The 24267-nt window shown below is 44.7% G+C and overlaps 2 protein-coding genes across 2 annotated transcripts; both read right to left on the bottom strand.

Annotated features, from left to right (window-relative positions):
* Window positions 1-515: 515 nt before the first annotated feature.
* Window positions 516-16280, bottom strand: LOC130198055 (solute carrier organic anion transporter family member 5A1-like). Its single transcript, XM_056421110.1, has 10 exons — window positions 16262-16280; window positions 13858-15238; window positions 8962-9094; window positions 7190-7410; window positions 6224-6388; window positions 5192-5390; window positions 4548-4707; window positions 4150-4394; window positions 3997-4061; window positions 516-3808 (listed from the first exon to the last, which is right to left on the bottom strand). Exons 2-10 carry the CDS (start codon window positions 14771-14773, stop codon window positions 3294-3296), a joined length of 2619 nt encoding a protein of 872 aa, XP_056277085.1. The 5' UTR covers window positions 14774-15238; window positions 16262-16280; the 3' UTR covers window positions 516-3293.
* A 1819-nt stretch (window positions 16281-18099) lies between these two features.
* LOC130198255 (E3 ubiquitin/ISG15 ligase TRIM25-like) lies at window positions 18100-20298 on the bottom strand. Its single transcript, XM_056421392.1, has one exon. It carries the CDS (start codon window positions 20263-20265, stop codon window positions 18583-18585), a length of 1683 nt encoding a protein of 560 aa, XP_056277367.1. The 5' UTR covers window positions 20266-20298; the 3' UTR covers window positions 18100-18582.
* Window positions 20299-24267: the final 3969 nt, after the last annotated feature.

Here is a 24267-nt window from a genome sequence, read left to right as displayed (position 1 = left end):
TATAAGTCAAGTACCCAAGATATTTGTCCACATCTACATTTTCATCTTCACTGTCCTTTTCAAATAATTACAATTCAGATGTTTTTCTTTATTTCTATTTTTTTAAAGAAAAGGAGTCAAACTGAGAATATTCTAACCTACATCTGCTTGAAGTGTATTTTGGACAAACGTCAGTGGGCTCAGAGAAAATCAACGACATGAGGGTGAAATACTCCGATACGCACGAATGATTTTAGCGAGCGTTTTATTTGGGTATTTACTGCAATTAATCTCTTTTTTTCAGCTTAATGTTGCAAAAATATAATGTTTGAGCGACGAAATGAGATGTCAGACCATTATTGTTGTAGGTACTAAAAGAAAAATATATTTAGTAACTGAAATGACCTGCTGATGTTTTCCTAATCTAAAACAATTTTTTTATTAAATCAACCGATGCTCATTTGAAATGTTTTCTATGATTGAAAACTTTTTTGCAATCATAGATCATGTTAAAAAGATGTGAATATTTTCTTGGAGATGCTGTAACAGGTTTTATTTTTATTCATTTACATTGTATACACTAAACTATTAACCATGACATCAGGAAATAATCAGATTGCTCGACGAGGAAACAGAAAATAAAACAATCCCAAAATAAACATCCGGTCTCAAATGTAAAAAATATTGATTGTCTGAGACACAAGGAGACTTTTCCCCCGTTAACACTGTTATGGTGGTTGTTGTTGTCACATGTATCTCTCGCTCTCATCCTTGGTTGAATTCATACCTTCCCGTCTACATGCTGTTCCATTTCTCGCCAGCAGGTGTCCTCGGAGCCTCTTAAATGATATGTGGAGGAGGAAAAGAGTTAACACTGTCAGAAGGCTGCTCTTTAGGAAATAAGTGGATTATTAATACGTAATACTGTTACTCCGGTTCTTACAGCTCAGAAATGCATTTATAGAGTAATGACCCCCCCCCCCTCCCCAACAGGAACCACATGAGCCCCATAACCATCTGTATAAGTAACTGAAATGGATCCGTTAGTGAACACCAAATGCTGAACTGAAATATTTTACTTTGAAAATCATTCGTCTGAATTAATGTAAATTCCCCTTTTGTTGACTTTTCCAAAATAGATAATTAAACTGGTGCCATTTGTTTTAACGCAAAACCGCTGTGTGTGCGTTTACTCGTTTTAGGATTTAAAAAAATCAAAAGGCTTGAATATATTTACAAAAATGAAATAAAAATAACAGACATATTTCTAACTATGGTCAAAATAAAATCATAGAATAAATTCACACAAAACTTTGGAGCGAAATTACAGTTATCGGAAGTTGGAGGAAACCGCATCAATTCAAATAGATGGTTTTCAAAATAAAACATTCCCGTGCGATAACAGTAATACATTACGCGTTCACCGTCATAATTAGATTGTTCAGTTGCTTATTAAAATGTTGGCACGTCTTTGTTTCTACAGGCAGCTACGACTAAAATGTTCACTATTGTATCCACTAACTAACTAAATAAATAAAACATTTTATTGTGGTTGAAATTTTTTTTCTCCTTTTTAAGTATAATTTCTACCCGTTTTTAATTGTTTTAGTTAAATGTTTCTCTTCAAAACACCAGACCACCTTTAAAAAAAAAGAAAGACAAGATCAGATGATTTTAGTGGTGGTTGGTTTGTTGTTGCGTCTTTAAGACCTCATTTACTTTAAATAAATTAAAATAATATGCCAGTGTGCTAAAATAAGTAATCTTATTATTATTATTAACCTGCAAAAATTGATGAAGAATTCCCAAAAGTGCTCAGAGAAAATAAAATAAAAAATCCTACAGATCCATAACGACAATATCGAAAAGCTACGAAATGAAGTTTGATGTGAGATTGTTTCCTTAAGAATCTCGCAATATGAGTGCAATATCTTTTCTGGACTGGCAGATTCATACATTTTTTTTAGAGCCCAATAAAAACACATTCATAGGATCTGAGTTTTTTTTTGTCCGTTTTCCTGCATTGTAATACTTGTTGAATTGTAATACTTGTTGAAATGACAGCACATGAACGACTTCATTAGCCACCGGGCCGAACTGGGGACTGACCTCACCCATCAGCGATTAGTCAACTGAATAAAATTAACTTAACATTTCTGATAATCCGATCGAGGAGACACAAAACATTTTAAAGTTACAGCTTCTCACATGTGAGCACGTGCCGCCTTTCTGCATTTTATAAATCACTGGAAACTGAATAAACGTACCGATCCCATTTTTGTGTGTGTGTTTTTTGGGGGATTTTTTAGGTTAAGCCACTTATCACGATGCTTAGTCAGGACGGCGACCCGCTCGGCCGTACGGGCGCGCTGTGTGGAGCGGGCGAAAGCCAAACCATTCAGACGTCCGGCGGCAACACTGCGCGTCATTGTGTCGGGGGAGCGGAAAAAAACAAACGGCCGTGCGTGGGCCAGGAATGCGCTCCGTGCACGCCGAGCCGCTCGGCACCGGGGCGCCGCGGTCCGGTTCTTCTGAAGCGTTTCTAACCCTAGAAATGAACTTGAAGAAGAAGAAAAGAACACTAAAACACGACTATTTCAAATTAGCACCATGCCATCGGTTTCCAGTCGTCAACACGTACATTGCAGTGTTTCACATTTCCATTGGTTTCTCTTTTCTATTTTTTTTTTTCCTTTTCTGTTTTCTTGTTCTGTGACGATCTGCATCCGGAAAAAAGAAAGAAAAAAAAAACAGCTAAAAATGAAGAAAGAACACAGATGTAGTGGTGGAGGGGGGAGCAGGAGGGCTGGCGAAGCCGAGGCGTCCAATCAGGTGACTCTTCTTCCTACAGGTGGGGGAGGGGACAGTCTGTCTGGAGTGTGTGTGTGTGCAGGTCTACTGTACATGTGAGGACCGTGGGGACAGAAGGCACGCATATTGCCGAGGTCAGGAGGGGGGTCGGGGGGGGGGAGCTTTTGTTTGCCTGCTGCTGACGGTTCACAAAGAGGTCGCTTTCAAAAAATGTCACCAACCCAAGCGTTTTTGTTTTTTTTATGTCCGAGGAGGGTTCGGTTCCCAAAACCAGTCCCGACTTTTTCATCTTCCGGACGCCGATCCGGAGGTTTGTGATATATATATTTTTGTAACCCACAGGAGGCAGTTTAGTGCGGACAAAAAACAACAACAATGAGGTGAGAGCCGGACCTCCACGCGACGGTTATCTCCTGAGACGGCGGTTTTCAGAATAAATGTCAGAGTGAGACTTCCCTCTCCCCTCTCCCCTCCCCCACACCTCCCCCTCACCCTCCTGAAACTCAGACTCTGGCCGAAACATATTCCAGCGAGCGGGCCGGCGCGGGCGGCGCCGCCACGGCGGCCACCGCAGGTGCGAACATCGCTCCTTTGACCTCGTTGCCGGGGCAACTCTGGGTACTGACGCCGCGGTTGAGCGGGCCGGCGCGCGGCGGCGGCGCGTTGGCGGGCGGGCCGCACGGGTCGGTCCGGGGGATGTTGACGGGGCACGAGCGGGTGCGGGCGTGCCCCTTGCGGCCGCCCGGGTGGCACACGAGGCTGCCCACGGTGTCGACGGGCGACAGGTGGCGCTTGAGCCAGCGCTCCACCCGCTCCTCCTTGTACTTGATGGAGTACCAGGTGAGGAAGATGAAGAAGAAGCCGAATAACTTGAGGCTGGCGGCGAGGCCGAAGTAGACGAAGCGCAGGGACGTGACGTCGTACTCCCAGCAGGAGCCGTGGACGCCGCAGTCCTGCTGCCACAGCATGCAGGTGGTGTCGATGACGGCGCCGAAGTAGATGGGCGTCGGGATGTAGGCTGGAGGGGCGAAGAGAAGGGGGCGGCGACAAAGGGAAGTCAGGGAGGAACAACGAGGGTTAAAGGAAAGGAGGTGGAGGGAGAGGAGAGGAAAGAAGACGAGAGAATCCAACGAAATGACGGAATCTACATCCCGTTTCTTATTTCTTTCAGACGTAAAGTCGTCGTGTCCCGTTGCCTCGACTCACCCAGAGTCCTGAGGAGGACGAACTGCATTCCCAGAGCGAACGGACGCTCCTGCTCCGCCACCGACCTGCGGCACACGAGAGGGAGCGGGTCAGCGGGAGGCGCTGGAATGAAAACTACCAAATTGCGAAACGCGAGGACCCCGCCGGGACTACCGGAGCGTGACGATGATGGCGGAGGGCTGGGCGCAGGCGGTGATGAGCGTGACGATGAAGAGGAAGATGAGGAAGGGGATGAGGGTGCTGCAGGCGCGGTTGCACTTCCCCGCCACGGCGTGGCCGTTCTCGTTCAGGTAGGTCTTGACGATGACGAGCTGCAGCTGGCTGCCGCCCTGACCGCCGGACGACGGCGTGATGACCTGGCGGCTCTGGACGCAGGCGCAGTCGGAGTAGTTGCGGATCTGGGAGGAAGGGGGCGGAGTCGAGAAGATATTCGAGACGTTTGGGTTTCCCTGCGCTCTCTCAAAATAACATCAGGTGTGCAGAAAGCGCGACGTTCTTTTGAACTCCTATAGTGTTTAAGCTCCGCCCCTCCGCCAGCCCCGCCCCCTTACCCCGGTGCTGTCGTTGGTCACGCTGCTGCAGCCGGCCAGGCAGGGGTTGAAGTACGTGATGCCGTCGGACCCGCAGACCGGCGCGTACTCGTGGATCTTACAGCCGCAGTTCACGTTGCAGCCACCGGTGAGGTTCCTCTGGGTCATGGTGAGCGTCGGCCTGCAGAGGAAACACAACGAGGCGTTTCGTTAACGCATCGTCAATGTGAGGCGGCGGAACTATATGCTGCTCCTTGCTGCACTGTGACACAAACAGAACCACCCGTCTGTGTGTGTGTGTGTGTGTGTGTGTGTGTGTGTGTGTAAACCGGGCTCTCGCTCTCTCTCTCTCTCTCTCTCCCTCTCTCCCTCCCTCCCTCCCTCTCTCTCTCCCCATCTTTTTACTCATCTCCTCCCGTCTTTATCTCCTTTCCTTTGGCTCCGCCCTCCACCATCACTTCACTGTGTAAGCCGCAAACCAAAAAAAAACACTGACGCGGTTCTTTCCTCGTCGGCAGCGATGCGTAACAAACCCACCATTTCCCCTAATTCCCTCCTCCCCTTTCCTCCTCCCTCCTCCCTCCTCCCTCCTCCTCCCTCTTCCCTCTTCCCTCTTCCCTCTTCCCTCCTCCCTCTTCCCTCCTCCCTCCTCCCTCCTCCCTCACCCGGTGGTGTAGGGGATGTTGATGCCTCCCAGGTTGATGCTCTCGCAGCCCACGATGAACAGCGTGGAGAAGCAGAGCAGCGAGACGCCGCTGCAGATCATGGCCAGCTTGGCCGACTCGCGAGCTCCGAGCTTCAGCTTCTTGATGATGTAGCCGCCCAGGAATATGCCCCCGCCGGCGCTGGGCACGATAATCAAACCTGTGAGGGGGGGGGGGGGGGGGGAGGTGCATATTAGAAGTTAGGACAACTCTTATATTCAACCAGAGCGTCTGACAGCTCGTCTCGTAAGCTGTGGTCCAATCAGAATCTATCCTGAGTTTTATGTACATTGTTTAGCTTACTTTCTTTTAGGGTTCGCCCCTTTTTTATATGCGCGAATTCAAAATATGCATAAAGACAAATGGATGGAAACACACTTTATACATCAAATGACTTTCACACTGATGAGTCCACAGGAAATGGGCTCAGAGTTTGGGTTTTGGGGCGTCGGCTAATATCAAACCAACTGTCCACTTCCTGCTCAACACGCTCGGGCTCAAGCGGCCATTACTCGTGTACATCTGGTGCATAACAATGAACACAGGAAGAGGACAAAAGAAGATTTTTTTTTTTTAAGTAAGAAGCATGAATATAAATAACAATAAAAAACTGAATAAATATGAAAAATATGTCCGTTTAACAACTTGAAACATTTAAAAAAAAGCTGTGCTCCCTCGATAACGTGCTGTGTGAGTCAGCAGAGCGATGCTCCGAGTGCTCCGGCTCCCAGGTGCCCCCTTCATTTGATGACCGGCACTTATTTAAAGCGCGTTGGGATTTGCAGCTCTGGGCCGACGGCTCAGAGATTAAATGAATAAATAAACAGCAGGGTGGCGCTGAAGAGGCAGAATATTAACGTCCTGGACGCTGTGTGTCTGAGGAGACATTCAGGCCGGTTTGTCTCAAATGTAAGAGCTTCATGAAGAAAGAAAAGAGGAAATCTGGGTTTAAAAAAAAGGAATAATGATAACCGAGAGCACAAGCCAGCTCACCGGTGTAGATGCTGGCGCTGGAGGCCGGGATGCCGAACTGGGACTCGATGAACTTGGGGATGAAGGTGATGAACGCCGTGACGATGGCGCTTTCTGCCGTGTAGGAGAGGCTGACGAACAGGAAGGTCACGTTGCTGAGGATCCTCACTGCCGCTTTGGGCAGGTCTGAAGGAAGAGGAGGAGGAGGAGGAGGAGGAAGGTTAGAGGGAGAGAAAAGGTTGAGGATTTTTCTCTTGTAATGAATCTGCTGACCTCATCATAAAGGTGTGAGGGTGTCATGTCTCGGTGCTCCACCAGGGCGGCAGGCTACTTCCACACCAACACTAACACAGGCTCCGAATACTACGCTCCCTTCATAACTTCAATGACTTCCAGATTAAGGAATACGTTCCCTGTTTTAGAGAGGACTTCTAACTCTGGAACACAATCTTGTTTGGTACAATTTGACAATAATAATAATAATCCATTTAATGTATACGGCCTTTTTAAGGTACTCAAAGACACTTTACATGTTACATTAATTAATTAGTCGACTTTTCTTTGTGTAAAACGTGATTCAGGGAAAAAGAATACATTTAAAAAAGGCATTTATATCAGAATGGAAACTCTGATATCTAATCTGACAATTATTTGGGCGAGGTTTAATCAATTTGTGTTTTTTTTTCTTTAATTAAAATGTCTGAAAACGTCTTCAAATGTCTTGACGGGGGAAAAAACTGTTATAAATATACATTTTCAGTTTTTCAAGACGAAGGAAACCATCTAATAATCACGACGAAGATGCTGGAACACGAGAATCTCTTTTTTTTTTAACACTCGAAACTATTAATTGATTATCAAAATAGCTGCTGATTAGCGACTCATTTCTAAAATCAATCAATTCAACTTCTAAACCAAGACACAAAACCTGGGCCGCTTTCCAACTTATTTCTGTGACATCATCGTGGCCGTACTCTCCCCGCCTACCTTTGATGCCTTTCCCGAAGCCCATGGACGAGTTGGCCCCCTGGCTCTTGCCGTTGTTGCTCTTCTCCTTGAGGACGTCGTCGTCGCTGGACAGGTCGTCCATGCTCACCTTTTTCCTCCTCTTCTTCTTCTTGTGTCGGGGCGGCAGCTTCTTGGGGAAGGTGAACATGGGGAAGATGACCAGCAGCATGGCCACGGCGCACAGCAGGAACCCGCTCCACCTGGGCCGGGAGGAGGGATACCGAACAGCCGTCACAGGAGGAAAACCAACACGAGACACACGGGGCCCACGGGAAAGGCTAAGTACATCTTTATTTTTTAATCTCTGTGACTCATTATTGTGCACACAAATGAATAAATAAACTGTCGCCAGGCTTGTGCATCATCCCCTTCCTCCTCAGCACCTATAATCCATGTAGGAAGCCCCGTGGTTTACAGCTAGTGAATCACTGGCTAAGCTGTAAATAGATGACGATCCATCGCATAGATGCAAGAAAAGATGACTCAAACACGCATCTTATGCATTTAAAGTGGTGCGGCAGTTTGATGAACCTCCTACGTACAGCGACGTTTTAAATGAGGTGGGTGTGTTTAATAGTCAGACTTTTATCAGAGAAATTAAAAAGCATATTTTACACCGATATACTTGCTTTAAGGGGAGGGGATGTCTCTCTTTACGGGATATTACCCTCTGAAGTTTAGTATTACAGGTTAAGGACACGCTGGGGGAAAGTAGTTCCGTTGAACACCGAGTATATATATATATATAGATATATATATACACTACCGTTCAAAAGTTTGGGGTCATCCAGACAATTTCGTGTCTTCCATGAAAACTCACTTTTATTTATCAAATGAATTGAAAATTGAATAGAAAATATAGTCAAGACATTGACAAGGTTAGAAATAATGATTAATATTTGAAGTATTAATTTTGTTCTTCAAACTTCAAGCTCAAAGGAAGGCCAGTTGTATAGCTTATATCACCAGCATAACTGTTTTCAGCTGTGCTAACATAATTGCACAAGGGTTTTCTAATCAGACATTAGTCTTCTAAGGCGATTAGCAAACACAATGTACCATTAGAACACTGGAGTGATAGTTAATGGAAATGGGCCTCTATACACCTCTGGAGATATTTCATTAGAAACCAGACACTTCCACCTAGAATAGTCATTTACCACATTAACAATGTATAGTGTGTATTTTTGATTAATGTTATCTTTATTGAAAAAACAGTGCTTTTCTTTGAAAAATAAAGACATTTCTAAGTGACCGCAAACTTTTGAACGGTAGTGTATATATATAAATATAAAGTTATGGCATCAAATGTCAGATTATTACTTGTTCATATGCGCTTTGATCAGATATTTTTCCCAAATAGAAATCTAAGAACTCTTCCAATTTAAGGCTGTTTTATTGGAGGTACAATTATTTTAGTTTTCTACAATTTGGAATTACAAAGGACTTTGATTTTTCTCAACAAATCTCATGAAGAGACCAAAACCAGTTGGTCTCTGGCTCTCAGCCCATTGGCTTCTACTAAAATCACAAACCTTAATTTATTAACATTTAGTATTTCCTAAAAAAGCTGCTCCCTGATATCTTTAAGAAACTTTGACTGCGACAGGAGCAAAGAGTGCATTCATTGGGGACTATTGAATCCACATTGAATGCATCGGATAACAAAAGTACAGAGAGTGCGTGGTCACCGCGTGGCCCACTGCCGTGTTTTGAAGTGAATGCTTTGAAAATGTCCAAACGGTTCTCACCAGTTGCCGATGAAGCGGGGGTCGCTCTGATCGATGGTGACGGAGGTCTCTGGGTCCACATAAAAGCCGATGAGGACTCCTCCCAGGAGGTAACCAGCCGCTGGACCCAGTGCTCCCATCACGTACATGATGGCTGAGGAGAAAGGGGGAGGGGCACAGATTATAACTCCATCGGTGTCGTGATTCTAAAATAAATTCTCTTTTTAGCTCTGATTTGGTCTCCATCAACTCCTGAGAAATGCTTAATTTTCTTCACCAATGCGTCACCGGCCTGAAGCGTCCCCTGCTTTATGGCCCGTTTGACTCTAAATGAACCATAATTTACCAAATGATGACATCATACTGTATTGGAGAAGACTTCGAACTAGAGTATAAGACCATAAACTCATGTGTACAGTGTGTACTGAGGGAATAAATCAAGATAGAAGTAGAGTAATTTCCTCATAGACTTCTAAAGAACTAGAGGAGTCGCCCCCTGGTGGTCAGGAGAGAGAATGCAGTTTGTAAGTCACTGCCAGCCCGATCAATTTCCTGGACCGTCTTATAAAAACGATTTCATCAACATTTTTCTGAGAGGATCGACTTTGTGTCTCTGTTTTAATTTGCTCATTTACCCAAACTCGAAGCTCCAAATAAAAACAAATCTAGCTTTACGTGCGGGGCACAACAGGCCATGTGTGTGGGTCATGTGTGCAGATCATACGACCGTGTAAGAAGAGGCCTGCTTGAGGCTGAGAATAAGATTTGGCCAATTAGAGGGAATTCACATCTTAAAGTCCTTGGCTTTAGTTGAAAGCAACAAAAAACACACACACACGAAAAAGAAATGGCGTGACTTAAAACCTCAAAGCTGAGCTGGACCCAACGTTCTCCGACTGGCAGAGTGCTGGGAACCCACTGGGCGCTCTGGGTTCACGTCAGCAGTAGATTCAACACCGCCTCATTCACAATTTCTAATCACCAATGTTGTGCTTTTCTAAATAAAATGACAAATTGTGACATCTCTCATAAGTTACACACCACACACTATTTAAACATAGCATGATGAGCACACAAATAAACATAGAGGACTATGACAAAGTAAAAGGACATGTTTTTATTTTACTTCCTCACTGATCCTCTGTGTTGAACGCGACTGTCAAGCTACAGCTTAACATTCACATTATTTCTATCACAGCCACCGAGTGGTGAAAGGGATCCTTCAGAGATTCATCATCTTAGTGACTTAAAGAAAGAGACTCACAAGAAACCGATTTTAAAAAGAGAATAGTCAAAATCTAGCACTTTGAATGGCATTCAGCTTCATTTCCCATAATGCAACTTGATAGCTTCTCTTCATCCTCTCAAAAGACAAGACCTTCAAAACCTACAACCTCGATTTGTAACGGAGGTTTTCTTATTAAAGAAATGAAGCCCAACTCAGGAGCGACTTCCCAAAGCGTCTCCAGTCACAGACGACATTACGCAACACCACGAGGAGTACACCTGCTCACAAATATTTGGGCAAGCACTCGTCCGTACACGGGAATAGATCGTGTTTGGCGTGGATTTACAAATGGCCGCACAACAACCCGCGTTTGCGACGTTAGAATCTTCTCATTGCTAGAAGGTGATGCGGCAAAAAATGTCGTTGGCTGAGAGAAACGGAGCCGGATGGAGGCCGGAGCGACCACAGCGTGCACTTTAGACGACTGGTTCCTGTAGGTGTGAAACTGGGTTCTGTGGTTTTGGTTAAAGGCATCGACGTGAAACCCGACCCACAAGTTCACCGCCGACAAACAACGTCGGAACAGGAAAAGCGGTAAACAGAAATTCACCGTCTTCTCACGCTAATGCAGGTCGTGTGTCTTTCGTGGGTCTTAATAAATGTACACGGGCGACAGAAGATGACATTAAGTCCCCGTGAAAGGGTTTTTTCTATTTTCTGGGAGTTTCTCCTGATGAGATGAGAGGTCCTGGGACAAAGCATGTGCCGAATTCATTCTAACGGAGGTCCGTTACGCCTTTGGGCTCGATCTCATATTTCGGCTACGGCAAAGCCGGGCCGAGACGGACCCGGGGGCGTTTTGTTCTACGGGCAGACGGCGAGTGGGACGCTATCCATAATCTAAATTTGGATTTCCGGTTAAATAACAAAAGGAATAAACCGCATCTTTGTCCCCCGTGTTCTCCCCGAGGCGGGGCGGCGCCCAGACGGAGTATGTTGCGTTGTGTTGCTGCTCGTCTGGCCTCCGTTCCCCCAGCCGGACGGGGGCCATGTCACTGAATATTTAAAGTTTAAATCTCCCCTTGTGTTTTTTTTTAGCCTTTTCATCTCCATTGGCAACAGAAGACACCCTTTGATCTTTAAAACACATTTAAACTAGAACGGGCACTCGGTAGAGCGCATACCTTCGCATATCACACGATTGGGCATTGAATTATGAACATGTTGGCATTAGTTGCATGCCAATTAGATACAAATTGACCGTGCTATGGTAAAAAGAAGATTTTGACCTTTTCATGACCTTGACCTTTAACCCGATTGATCCCAAAATCTAATCAAATGGTCCCCGGATAATAACCAATCATCCCACCAAATTTCATGCGATTCGGTTTAATACTTTTTTTGTTATGCGAGTAACACGTATACAAATAAAAAAATAAATACACGGCGATCAAAACATAACCTTCCGCATTTTCAATGCGAAGGTAAAAAAGGGATTACCAGAGAAATGGCACCGTTTGAGTTTAGTTAGCGTTGAGGCCTTTGCCCCCCCTGCTTTAGTAAACTCTCGATCAATCTGAGATCTATTATTGAAGTGTCTGCCGAGCGGAGGGCCGAATGAATACAGCCGAGTCATTCCTGCTGAATCCACGGCACAGCTGCAGATCTACTCGAGACATCATCCGTCTCCGCTCGTCTCGTATTCTGCCGCTAACATAATAACCGAAGCGGGCTAAGTGGCGTAAGAGGCCTATCGGTGCACAGTCAGCCCTTTGTGCACGCGTCATGGTCAATACTCAGACCTCAGCCAAAGGCGGAGGAGAGAGTCAAATCTAAAAACACACACAAAATGCGCTTGAGTGGCATTTTTAAAAGCCAAGCAAGGATCTTTAAATGTGCGTTTCCTCTTGAGAAGGTTAGTCAACTAGACAGAAATGCAACATTTACAAAGAATACATCACAAATGTCAACAACAATCTCCTGGCTGAAAGTCCCGTCGGTTTCTTCAGGGTTATTTTCGGTTTGCAAGATTTTTCATACCTAAGATTCAAGTTGGTTGTCTAAAGAATTAGTAGTTTGTATTGTATTGTGTATTTTATTCAGTCAATCATTGCAATACAATACAATATTCTATATAATGCACAAAACAGAAAGACTGATAAGATATAGGTAGAAGCAAAAATGCTTATATATTCCTCTCCTAAATTATTATTGAATTGAGCCGTTGGATTAGCACCAGCTGGAGGACGGACCATATACTCATGTCAGTGGTCCAGTGGTCGTTGCCTAGGCAACGGGTGACAGACGACTCTACCGACTGAAGATGGAGACGAGAACCCGTCGACGTTATATTGTGGCGTAAATGTTTTTTAAAATATCAAATGTACTTAAATATTGGATTTTATTGGGCTTCTTTCTTTGTAAACCTTCATTATAAAATAGGAAAATTAAACTCGAGTCATTTAGTCGTGCATTACATAAAGTTATGGTCGAGAGAGAAAGAAAACAAAAAAAACCATATTCTCAACGGCATCATATCGTTACTTAACCCTTTCTAAATAATTGTTTCCGTCACTATTACAAATCTTGTATTTTTGGGGGGGATTTGTGTATGAAAGCATTTTGATTGCAATTTTTTTTTGGTCTCGTGCATTTAGTTTTCTGCATGGAAAAGGAAACTTTTTTCTTCCTTTTGTTTATTTACGTGTGTATATATATATATATATATATACACCCTGCAGGGGACATGGTACCACCAACAGGCGGCTCCACGGATCAAAGCCCCTCTCTTTCCCCCCCCACCGCCGACAGGAATGCACATAAGACCTTCCCCTGTTCCCTCCACCTCCCTTCCATAACCGAACTTCTCATTTGTTGGTTTAATTCGGCTTTTCCTTGTTCGAGTCCACTGGGGCGAGAGCTTCAGGGGAGGCTTGTGGAAGAAGAGGAGGGGGGGAGGGGATTAAAGGTGACACCGTAGGACACATGTAGGCCACGGCGGTGCACACAAAGAGACCGTTTCCCCCCCGTGTGGCGTGGAGCGCCGACCTCAACCCCATCACACACCTCCGGGATGAACTGGAGAGCCGACTGAGACAGCTGTGTTTTGGGGTTGCTGCTTCCCCAATACCAGCTAAAGTGGTTGGTTTACAGGCTCAGAGGAATGTGTTAAACTTATACACCTTGGAAAAATATCTGATAACGAGCTGGTGAATAGTTCAGACCTAAATCGTGTTATCAAAAATCAGAAGTGCTGCTTGTTTTTACCACCGTTGGTGGACTAGCGGCTCGAGGCGGCACCCACCTGTCACTTTAAGAGGCCACAGACAGCCTCTAGTGGACATTTGAGGAACTGCAGTATTTGGTACTGCCACACCCTCAATTATGCCCAATATAAACAGGTGAGTAATATAAATTACTCGCTTCTGGAGACAGCCTCTAGTGGACATTTGAGGAACTGCAGTATTTTGTACTTCCTCGCTGGATTCTGTTGTTTTTTAACCAACATGAACATTGTCCTCTGGGCTTCATTAGTTTAGTTTATTATCTTTTCTCTATTAAACTGCAACGTAGCTTCTACGAAATCGCATAATTCAGGTGTCAGATGTTCTCCGTCCAGATTCAATGCGACAACAGGAGACCACCGACACTCGCTGCTCGTCATTCGAAACCGATCCCAAACGTCTTACCGAGGTACAGCGAGGCGTTCTCCTTCTTGACGTTGTCGTCCAGGTAGGTGGGCCCCAGCGTGTAGATGGGCGTGGACCCCATGCCCACCAGGATCTGAGCGACGACGAACAGCGCCACGTACAGGTTGTGCTCGTTGCCCTCCTGGTCGCGGGGACAGGAAGTCACGTCGACGCGGCCGCTGGCGTTGCCGGTCAGGCAGAGGCCCTCGTTGCCGAAGGACGAGTTCACCTCCTTGATCTGGTAGGGCGGGGAGATGAAGTGGGGCAGGGAGAAGAGGGCGGCGCCCACGGCAATGAAGACGCCGCCCACCGCCAGCCAGCGAGGCCTCTGGCCCCGCCCGCCGAAGTAGCTGATGAACACGACCACCAGGAGGCTCCCGATGTCGAAGCAGCTGACGAGGAGGCCCGACTCGGAGCTCCGCAGGCTGTAGCGCTTCTCGATGGTGGTGATGACGCTGCTGAGGTAGCCGGACACCATGAGCGACTGGATGAACGTCAGGTAGCACATGCAGAACAGGAAGCAGCGGGAGTCCTGGACGAAAACGTCGAGGTACTTCCTGCTGGGCAGACGTATCCGAGCCAGCCGGGAGGCGAAGATCCCCGGCTGCTTCCTCCTCGCCATGTTTTTACCCCCGCGGGTCTCCGCGTTCTCCGCGTACGAGATCGGCCTGTTCAGCGCCGACTTCCCCGGCTCGGGCTGGTGGGTCGCTCTCGCCGGGGACTCCTCCGCCCGGAAGCACTCGGTCTGGGTGAATTCGGCGCTCTCCTCCGCCGTCGCGGACGTGGAGCCGGCCAGCGGCGTTTCCTCCTGAGGCGCCTCTTCGTTCAGGACGGGCAGACTTTTGCATTTGAAGTCCGTGCCCGGCTCCTCCTTCTGGAGGGACTCGGACAACTCCGATTCCTCGCAGTCGGCCATCACGTCCAGTCGAACCTTCCTTTTAGACGTCAGGTAAATAAATAAAAAACGCCCCGGTTCCAAGCACACATTCACAGTTCAGGGGCTGCTGCCCAGGAGATGGATTATTAATAAGTTCATGGATTCCCACAAGTCTGGCACACGAAGAAGAAATAAAAAAAATAAAACAATGTCAACCCAAAAGGGAGAGTTGACTCACGCAGCTTCCGCTTATCTGCAGAGCGCAGGCTGGACAGCCTCGGTTTATCTGGGCACGCACGCTTTCGCCTGCTGCTGCCGCCGTCCGGCCCGGAGGGCGGAGGCCTCCGTCTCAGGCCTCCTCGGCTCGACCCGCGGAGCTCCGGGGCCGGGGGTCCCTGCAGATGCACGACATATCCCCTCGATGGCTCGTCTATACGGGACGCTGCTGCTCAGCCGGCAGGGGCGAAGTGAACTTGCAGAGCATGCGCAGCATCGCCGACACGCCTGCCAAGGAAGATCACAGTTACAATGGCACTTCTCCCGGGTACATTAGATGATGATGATGATGAACCCAATGTCCCTCTCAGCTCCTCCTCCTCCCAAGTCAAGGGCATCACCCCCTCCCTATACTTCCGTCCCGATGTTATCACCGCACCAGCTGTCGTCCCGGCGAGGCGAGCGAGGCTGTCATTTAGTGATTATATTTCGGTTTAAATCCCTGGAGACGTGCATGAAAAACTAAATTACATTATTCTTCTTTTTTAAAGAAAAGGGAGAAGAGTTGTCGAGGAAAACGAGAGAGAGAGAGAGAGAGTCTGGAGACGGGGCTGCTCAGAAAAACACCGCAGTGCTCAGCTGCTGGCTGCTTTGAAAAAACAATCGCGTCAAGCTGCAGAGGGCAGCGGACACCGGAAACGGGGCGCCCTTCGAAATAAAAGCGCAGAACGCCACGATCGCTCCACACAATTTGTGTGCGTATGTTTAAAAAATATATATAATCATAAAAATCAGACCAACCCCACAAAAATATGGCGGTTTGTTACAAACACAGCCCCTTTTTTGTCAAAAGAAATAAAAAAATGCAATATGTAGTAACGTTAACGAATTAGTGCAACAACAAAAAATGCGTAGAAAGTGTCGCCGAATCCCATTAATTATCCATCCATTTAAAAGCGTTTCCCACTGTAGCTCAATATATAATACACATTTAAACACATTAAACAAACTGATTAACCGCCGATGTCTTATGATATATTCGGCTTGCGTTTTATCCACAAAGGGATTAATTTAAGTCAAATAATTGAGGCAGACCGATGGCTACAAGCTAGCGGGCTAGGTGAGTTAGCTCGCTAGTCCCCCCGATGGATAAACCATCACCATCAATGTCTGGTCTTCACGAACCGGACACGGAGCTTTAAACCTTCATGTCCGATTTACACCCGCTGCTCTGCGGAGGAACAGACGTTTATAAACCCGACATACACAAAGACAGACACAGAAAAACACGTTAATGGTCAAATATCTCACCTAAAACACATCTTCTCCCGGAGCTGCGTCAAGCCAAAGCAGACCGGAAATACTTCAAAATAAAAGCATAACGCGCGTCACTCAGAGAGAAACAAAAGGATGGAGAGGAAGGCGAGTTCAACAAGTAAAATATAGATTAAAAACAAATGAGCGACAACAGAATAGTTAGCAGAAGAAGGTGACTTATATGAATACTTATACATCCATGAATCTAATTTAGATCATATGAGTTTTAGCTTGGTTTGTGATTTCCGATTGTTTTTTTGAACTGTACGGCACCAAATAAATACATTTGGGGTTTTATCTTCTTTTATTTTTTTAATTTTTTTTAGCATATCTGATGATTAAATTTTTCAATGTGATTCGTGATGAGTCATTTGTGATGCCTACATTTAGACAACAAATACAGGGATAATAATATGAACAACAAGCAAGTGGAAGTTTACAAGTATTATTTATTATGGGGCAGGTTTCATTTTAATTTCAAACGGTCTAAATAATATCTTTCTTGTAATAATACTTTAATGGCTTTACAGTTGTGTTATAAATGTTAAACATCTATCAGAAAGATAATTTAAACTTATTGTTAAAGTCAACACACACCTGGACTACCTCTCATGTTTAGCTTTACAGATAGTTTGATTGAATGGCAGATCAAATAACAAGATTCTAAAGTTTATTAAAGCTAATGGATTGCAATTTATTTTTGCAGGGAGAAGTATGAAACAAATAAACATGTTGAATAGCTTCTTCCATGACAGCAGATACTGTGGGAGCAGAACGATAACACACAGCAGAACTGTCTTTTGGGTCCAAAGAAAGGAAATAAACGACTTCTGTTATCCATCAAGTTGTGATTTTATTTCGTAAACCCGCACAGTTTGCACTCTACATTTCAACACAGGTTGACTTCCCCATCAAGCTCAAATGAGAAGCACGAAAAAGCCTCAAGTCAGATCATCTTGAACATCCCAAACATTACAACTCAATAACAGAATAACACAAAATATGATTATAGGTACGAATGAAAAGAGTATGAATTACACGATGTGAATCATGCAGCACAAGTAATACTGATCTTGAATTCGAGGAAACACATATAATAAACTTTATTGGATTTGTTACATCAGTAGAAGATGACAATAAGTGATTTAAATTAAAATGAATCATCAATATAAAAGATTTGATTGAAACCTACTGCTTATGATAAATATGTATTCCCCCACACTAATGCTGGGTGCAGGTCTGGCTCCTGGTTTTGAGTTCCAGTGTGTCGACGGGAAAGCACACCTATGTGACAGTGGAATACATTCGGAAAGAGGGACCTCTAGTGGAGAACTAAATATCTGCAAATAGCTGACAGGGAGCAAGAAGATTAAAGTTCAATGGAGGTCACAATAGACACTGAGACAATGATTCTTGTTTTTAAATTGTAAGTTAAGCTTCAGCTCAACTGCTTCAATAATAAAACATCCTGCCTTCAAATATAATGAAAGTACATTTACATTACTAATGCACTTAAATACACCTGACAAATGAACTTGGAGCATACTTTGCATCAAAAATAGGAAATATATAACCTCACCATCAATATCCTCAAGAAAAAATAATAATGCATAAATTAATATAGATATATTTTAAATTATTATTATTTTTATTTAGTTTTTAAATAATAATTGATATATATATATATATATATATATATATTTATTTCATGTGTTTAGTATTATTTTTTGAGGATATTGATGATGAGGTTATATATTATTTAAATTTAATTATTTTTGAGGATATTGATGGTGAGGTTATATATTATATTTATTTATTTTGAGGATATTGATGGTATATATTACATATTTTTTATGCAAAGTATACTCAAAATTAATAGAGAGAGTATGTGCCAGACCTACAACAATAAAAAGAAAGAAAAAGGTGTCCATCAATTTGGTCCGATTTAAAGATAAAACAGTAGTTCATTTTCTTATGTTTACTGCAAATATATAAATGGAATATTTAAAAACAGGACTTTAAGTGAAGTATTTATCAAGGATCTTATAAAAATGTACATCATTTTCAGTGTATTAAAGGACTTTCAATCGGTGACCCTTTTTCATAGGAAAATCTTTTTCCGATAGGAAAGTCCTCATCTTTTAAGACCCCTGTGAGCACCTCTGAGTTTTGCCCATGTCCCTTTTAGGGCTCTGTAGTGTCGCAGGCTTAGTTATAGCACGAGCAGTCACAGGAAGAGCAAACACCAGGTACCACTGTGCTAAGCGCTTAAAACAAGAATAAACAGAAAGGCAACATTCTGGTTCCCACATTATCTATTTGACCAGGTTTGCCCCTGTCAACTCACACAGTTCAGCAGTGCATCCAATTGGACCACACATAACAAGTCCAGCGTATAGAGGCTGAGTGAATGTGGTCTGGACTCTGAGGATGAGAGTCATGGTTTCAGAGACGCTGTAGAAGGACAGAATACCTGCTCTGTGATCCAGGTACACTCCAACAATGGAGGAGTGAGGAGCTGAGATAGTAGTGAGGACTTTGTTATGTTTAAATTCATAACGCTGTTTGAAAAAACCTAATGCAAACGACTTCTTACTCTCTCCAAATTTCACATTTACAGTGTTATGGTCTTTGTATGCTACTACAAGATGAATTCCACCCAGACCTTTCTCCACCTCCCAGTAACAACGTCCAGTCAGACTCTCTCTACTCAGGACCTGATTATAATCACTGAATCTTTCTGGGTGACTAGAATAAAACTGGTTTCCACTCATAAATGTTGCTTTTCTGTTCCCATCAGATAATAACAGCCGTGTGTTTGCTGTGTTTGGATCCAGTGTGATTTTACGTGAATACTTTAAGAATCCAGCTCTGGTCTTGGGCTCTGCTTGTGGCAGGAACACATCCACTTTACTCACCATCAGTAAGATATTTGTCCATTTCTCTGTCAGGACGTCCTGTAGTTCATCTCTGACTTCTGAAACAAACGTTTTCACGTCCTTGAAGTATCTCAGAGGACGGATGTTGATGCTGGATGAGACTGTGGACTCACTGAGGGGTGACAGTGAGGGGTAGTTGAGTAGAAACTGGTTGAGATCCTCTGTGTGTGAGATCTTCTTCAGCTCAGCGTCACTCTTCTTCAGCTCAGTGATCTCCTGCTCCACTTTCTCCTGAAGCTCTTCGACTCGACTCAATTCAGTTCTCTGCTGGGATCTGACCTGCTGCTCCACATCAGATCTTCTTTCCTCCATGAGACAGAAGAGCTCAGTGAAGATCTGCTGACTGTGCTCCACTGTTTCATCAGCAGAGATGTTGATGGCCTCCACCTCCTGATGGAGCAGCTTCAGGTTGTCCTCCCTGTTCAGGATTCTCTTCTGGATGTTAAGTCGACTCCCCTCCAGCTCTTTCTGCCTCTCGGTCCTTTCTTCTGCAGCTAAGACTGTGTCATGGCTTTTGTGTTCATCCATTAAGCAGAGATAACAGATACACTGCTGATCATTACGGCAGAACATCTTCATCACCTCATTGTGACGAGAGCAGATGCTCTCCTGGAGCTTGTTGGAGGGGTCCACCAGCGTGTGTTTCTTAAATGTTGGTGAGTCATAATGAGGCTGAAGATGTTTCTCACAGTAAGAAGCCAGACACACCAGACAGGACTTAAAGGCCTTCAGTCTCTTCCCAGTGCAGACATCACAGGCCACATCTTCAGGTCCAGCATAGCAGTGATCAGCAGGAGCAGCTTGGAGTCCAGTCTTCTTCATCTCTTCCACTAAATCTTCCAACATGGTGTTCTTCACCAGGACAGGCCTCGGTGTGAAGGTCTGCCTACACTGAGGGCAGCTGTAGAGTTTCTTCTCATCCTCTTCATCCCAGTGGGTTTTAATACAGTTCATGCAGTAGTTGTGTCCACAGGAAATAGCCACCGGATCCTTCAGTTGATCCAGACAGATGGAACAGCAAATTCTTTCAATTTCCATCTGAACTTCTGCCTGAGCCATTGTCACTTAATCCATCAAAAGTTGGGCCCAAGTCCGAACTTTCCTAAACTGCAGCGAACGCACCCTTTCAGCTCTCTCACTTGATCACAGTTTGGCCGACACACAAACTAGAACCGCAGATTATTAAAAGGGGAGGGAACAGATGAAGATTTAAACAAACAAGAGCTCGGTGTTTAAAGGCCAGCACAAAGAAGGAGGGGCTTACACGCTTTACTTCATTCCAGGATGAGAAGCAGTTTGACAAACTCTGAGTGTGTTTTGTCCTCTTTGTCATTAACATTGTGACATCAAAGCAATGTGTTGACCCAATGTTCTTTCATCTCACAATATTGACTCAATGTTCTTTCAGCTCACAATGTTGACTCAATGTTCTTTCAGCTCACAATAAGATAAGTTAAGATAAAATATTCCTTTGTTAGTCCTTCAGTGGGGACATTTATTTTGACTTGCAGTACCTCTCCTTCACACACCGGGGATGAAGCAGCCGGTGAGGAAGGAGCTGTACAGAGCTCCCAGGGTGTCCTGCATGGGGTGGGAGTTGTTGTCCACCAGGGATGATAGCTTAGCCATCATCCTCCCGTCCCCCACCACCTCCACCGTATCCAGTGGACACTCCAGCACGCTGCTGGCCTTCTTTACCAGTTTGTTCAATCTCTTCCTGTCAGCTGTCGAGATGCTGCTGCTCCAGAAGACCGCTCCACAAGAGATGGCTAATGCCACTGAAAGCGTGCGTCATTGGATGCCTGGTAGAGCCTTCGGAAGAATTCATCCAACAACGTATGTCTTTCTTGTAGATTTCATCTCTGATCACAAGCAAACTACAAGCACTCGCTGCGGTTGCAATCACACCGGGAGTCTCTCCGACAACACACAGATCTCTCCCGAGCAAAGTTCGGCCTTTTAATACACAGATTTCGTCACATCGCGCCATCCTGACCTCGTATCGGCGCTAGTCTGTCTTGGAGGAGAAGGATTCCAATAATTCCATCTCCTCACCCCTTCTCACAGGACTGAGCCGTACAACGGTCTCAATCCTCCCTTATGTAACAATACCGATAACATGCGTGAGTGCTGTGTGAGGTGCGAATCTATACGTGAGAAGCAGACATCAGAATATTACCCAAGGACTCTTCTCAGACACATATTTCAGCTCCTACGTGTTGCCATTGTGAACCTGAGTAACTTGACGAACACATAAGAACATTCAATATTTAAGACTCATATTCACACCACCCCAGAGTCAACGAAGGTCTCCAGGAGTGCTCCCTTCACTCCAAAAGGTCTGAAGTCTCCTCAGTAGAAAGAGTCTGCATGTGTGTTCAGTCCAGTCCAGTTCAGTCTTCAAGTCACCACCAAGGTACTTATAAGATTTCACAATCTCAATGTCCATTCCCTGGATGTTCTGGGGGAAAGTGTTAACCCGGGTGGAAGTCCACCACCTCTTTGCTCTGACTAGAACTGATCTGGAGGTGGTTCAGCTGGCACCATCCGATGAAGTCCTGGTTCAGTTCTCTGTACTCCCTGTTATCAGAGTTGTGTTTGGTTGTTGGAGTGGGGTCGGTTGGCTGACCATGGAGTGCTGGGTATGACGAGTGTTGAGGGGTGCCGATTGTTGTGGAAAGGGAGGTGAAGGTGGAGGGAGCAATCACAGGCAGCAGCAGGGAGGTGTGTGAGGGGAGGGCTGATCAAATCTGTTAAAGAACAAGTTCAGATCATTCACCAACCGTTGGTCCCCCACAGACTGTTGGTTGGCCCCTTGTACCCAGACATCGCCTTGATGCCCTTCCAGGCCCCGCTGATGTCATTCTGCTGCAGCTGAGCCTCCATCCTCGTCCTGTAGATATACCCCCACCCCCCTGATCCTCCTCCAACGCTCCCTCTGCACAGTCCCCAGCTTGTCCTTGTTTCCAGATCAAAAGGCCCTCTTCTTCTCCTTGAGGAGGGTCTTTATTTCCGCAGAGATCCATGGTTTGCTGTTTGAGAAGCACCGTACAGTCCTTGTGGGTACAGAAGTTGATATAGTCCGTGATGCAGTCAGTGAGACCGTCGATGTCCTCCTTATTGGCGGCAGTGAATACCTCCCACAAAGTTGACTCAAACCAGTCCTTCAGAGCCTCTTCGGCTTCATCGGACCATCGTTTACCTGTCCGGGTTACAGCTGGCTGCCTGTGTACAAGAGGTTTGTACACCTAGGCAGGAGGTGCACATCATACACACATCATCATCCAGTGTTTCTGGATACGATGGATTGGGTCTCAGAGAGGGGGGCACCTGGGGACTGCACAGCTCTAATGGGGGACTTAGAGGCTTTAATGAGCGACAATGGTTCATGAGTGTATGCCTGGTATGAGAATATCCTATGAGCGAAGATCAATGGCGGCGGAAATGCCAGTCCGGGCTGGTGCGTTGGTGAGGAATGCAGGGAATGCCGGGGAGGAGGAGAAAAAGCAGCGGCCTGCAACAAGAAGTACAAACCTCCCAATTAAATGGGTCGATCAACTGAGCGTCCCTCCCACACTGCTGCACAACGCTGATCTGATTGTTTGAGGGTGAAGGTGCTGAGCTTCATTCCAGAGAGATGATCTCATTTCATGAAACAGGAAGGAGTTTAGTCCTTGCTCACAACAACAACAACAACAACAACAACGTGAAGACAGAATGTCTTGACGTATTGCCTTTCTACCCAGTTGAAATAAAATAAAAAACTTATCACACCGATTTTCTTTCAGGGTAATGTTTTACATGGAGAAGGTACTGAACACGAACTGCATAGTTTGCTGTGGTTGGAGGGGTCCACCTTCTTGTGTTTTCCAAAGCACCTTTAGTTCTGCGTCTGCAGGGTTGAGACCCTGTTATAAGAAATAAAAGTTGCATATACTCAGTGGTGTAAGAAGTATTTAGATATTCTACTTAAAGCTGCAATATACGATAGTCAGAGCATTAATAACGCGGCTAACAACGCTCAGAGGTAATCGTAATGCTCCCAATCTTGTATAAGCTGCAGTGGTGAGCACATAAAAGACATTTAGACAGAAAAGGCCTGAAAAACGTGCAGCAACATTTTTCCCGTAATAATTCAGCTGAGTCAGTATGACAATCGTCAGGGTGTGTTTCACACGTCACTTATTTATTCCTAATCTATTTTTGAGCGTGCGTGTGTGTGTGTGTGTGTATGTGCATAGGAATGTTTAGCTGCAAACCAAAGAGTCTTTGAGAGGACGTCAAAGGCATTTAGAGGTATACTCTACAGATTAAATCATAAAGCCATGTATAAAATGTAGTGCTCCCTTTAATCCCTTACGTGTCTTACTGTGTGGAGGTGTTGGGGGTCAACCCTTTTAAACGATTATGAATTCAATAGTCTTTGTGAATATGGCTGGTTACTCTAATCACACCAAATCTCATGCCATTGAAATGTTGGGATTTTTGGAGATTATAAAATAATGCACACTATTTTAAGATCAAACTCACCCGTTTTTTTCAAAACATGTCATTATAGTTTGGTATATTTGTAAGTTTACCGTACAAAAAAATATTACAAAGAAAACTCTAAAATGTGTAGGGATATTAATTATTTTGTTACACGTATGAATTATTTAATTATTTAATTGTTTAATTATTCATTTATTTTATTATTTCATTATTTTATTATAATCTTATCTTTTTTTTCCTTGAATGTAGTTTAAATGTATGAACATAGGATATTCATACATAATCATTATGCTACTGCCTGTGCCTTTTCCGTGATATTATATACACGCTTCTCTTATTGTCTGAGACATCTGAATATAAATGACACCTGCAAACTCTCCGCTGGCCACTAGGAGCCGCCAGAGTTCCACATCTTGTTGTCCTATGATGCAGCTTTAAGGTTAACGTTACGTTACGGTTAACTTGCTTTAAAAAGAAACTACGAGCTGATTCAGCGCATTGTTAACAGCACCAATTTAATCAAAATGTAAACAAATATTGGCCAAAAAAAAGGCAAAAGTAGAATTTATT

This window comes from Pseudoliparis swirei, chromosome 8 (genome assembly GCF_029220125.1).
Source record: "Pseudoliparis swirei isolate HS2019 ecotype Mariana Trench chromosome 8, NWPU_hadal_v1, whole genome shotgun sequence".
In the NCBI taxonomy this organism is placed as follows: domain Eukaryota; kingdom Metazoa; phylum Chordata; class Actinopteri; order Perciformes; family Liparidae; genus Pseudoliparis; species Pseudoliparis swirei.
The sequence above is the reverse complement of the archived record's forward strand: the minus strand, read 5'-3'. Positions and strand labels throughout refer to the sequence as shown.

Excerpts from the sequence above, each read along its gene's own strand:
- LOC130198055 (XM_056421110.1), bottom strand. The coding sequence starts at position 14,773 with ATGGCCGACTGCGAGGAATCGGAGTTGTCCGAGTCCCTCCAGAAGGAG. Across the intron at positions 6,389-7,189 it reads CTTCGGGAAAGGCATCAAAG|ACCTGCCCAAAGCGGCAGTG; the intron begins GTAGGCGGGGAG and ends CTCTTCCTTCAG. Across the intron at positions 3,809-3,996 it reads CGTCCTCCTCAGGACTCTGG|CCTACATCCCGACGCCCATC; the intron begins GTGAGTCGAGGC and ends TCGCCCCTCCAG.
- LOC130198255 (XM_056421392.1), bottom strand. The coding sequence starts at position 20,265 with ATGGCTCAGGCAGAAGTTCAGATGGAAATTGAAAGAATTTGCTGTTCC.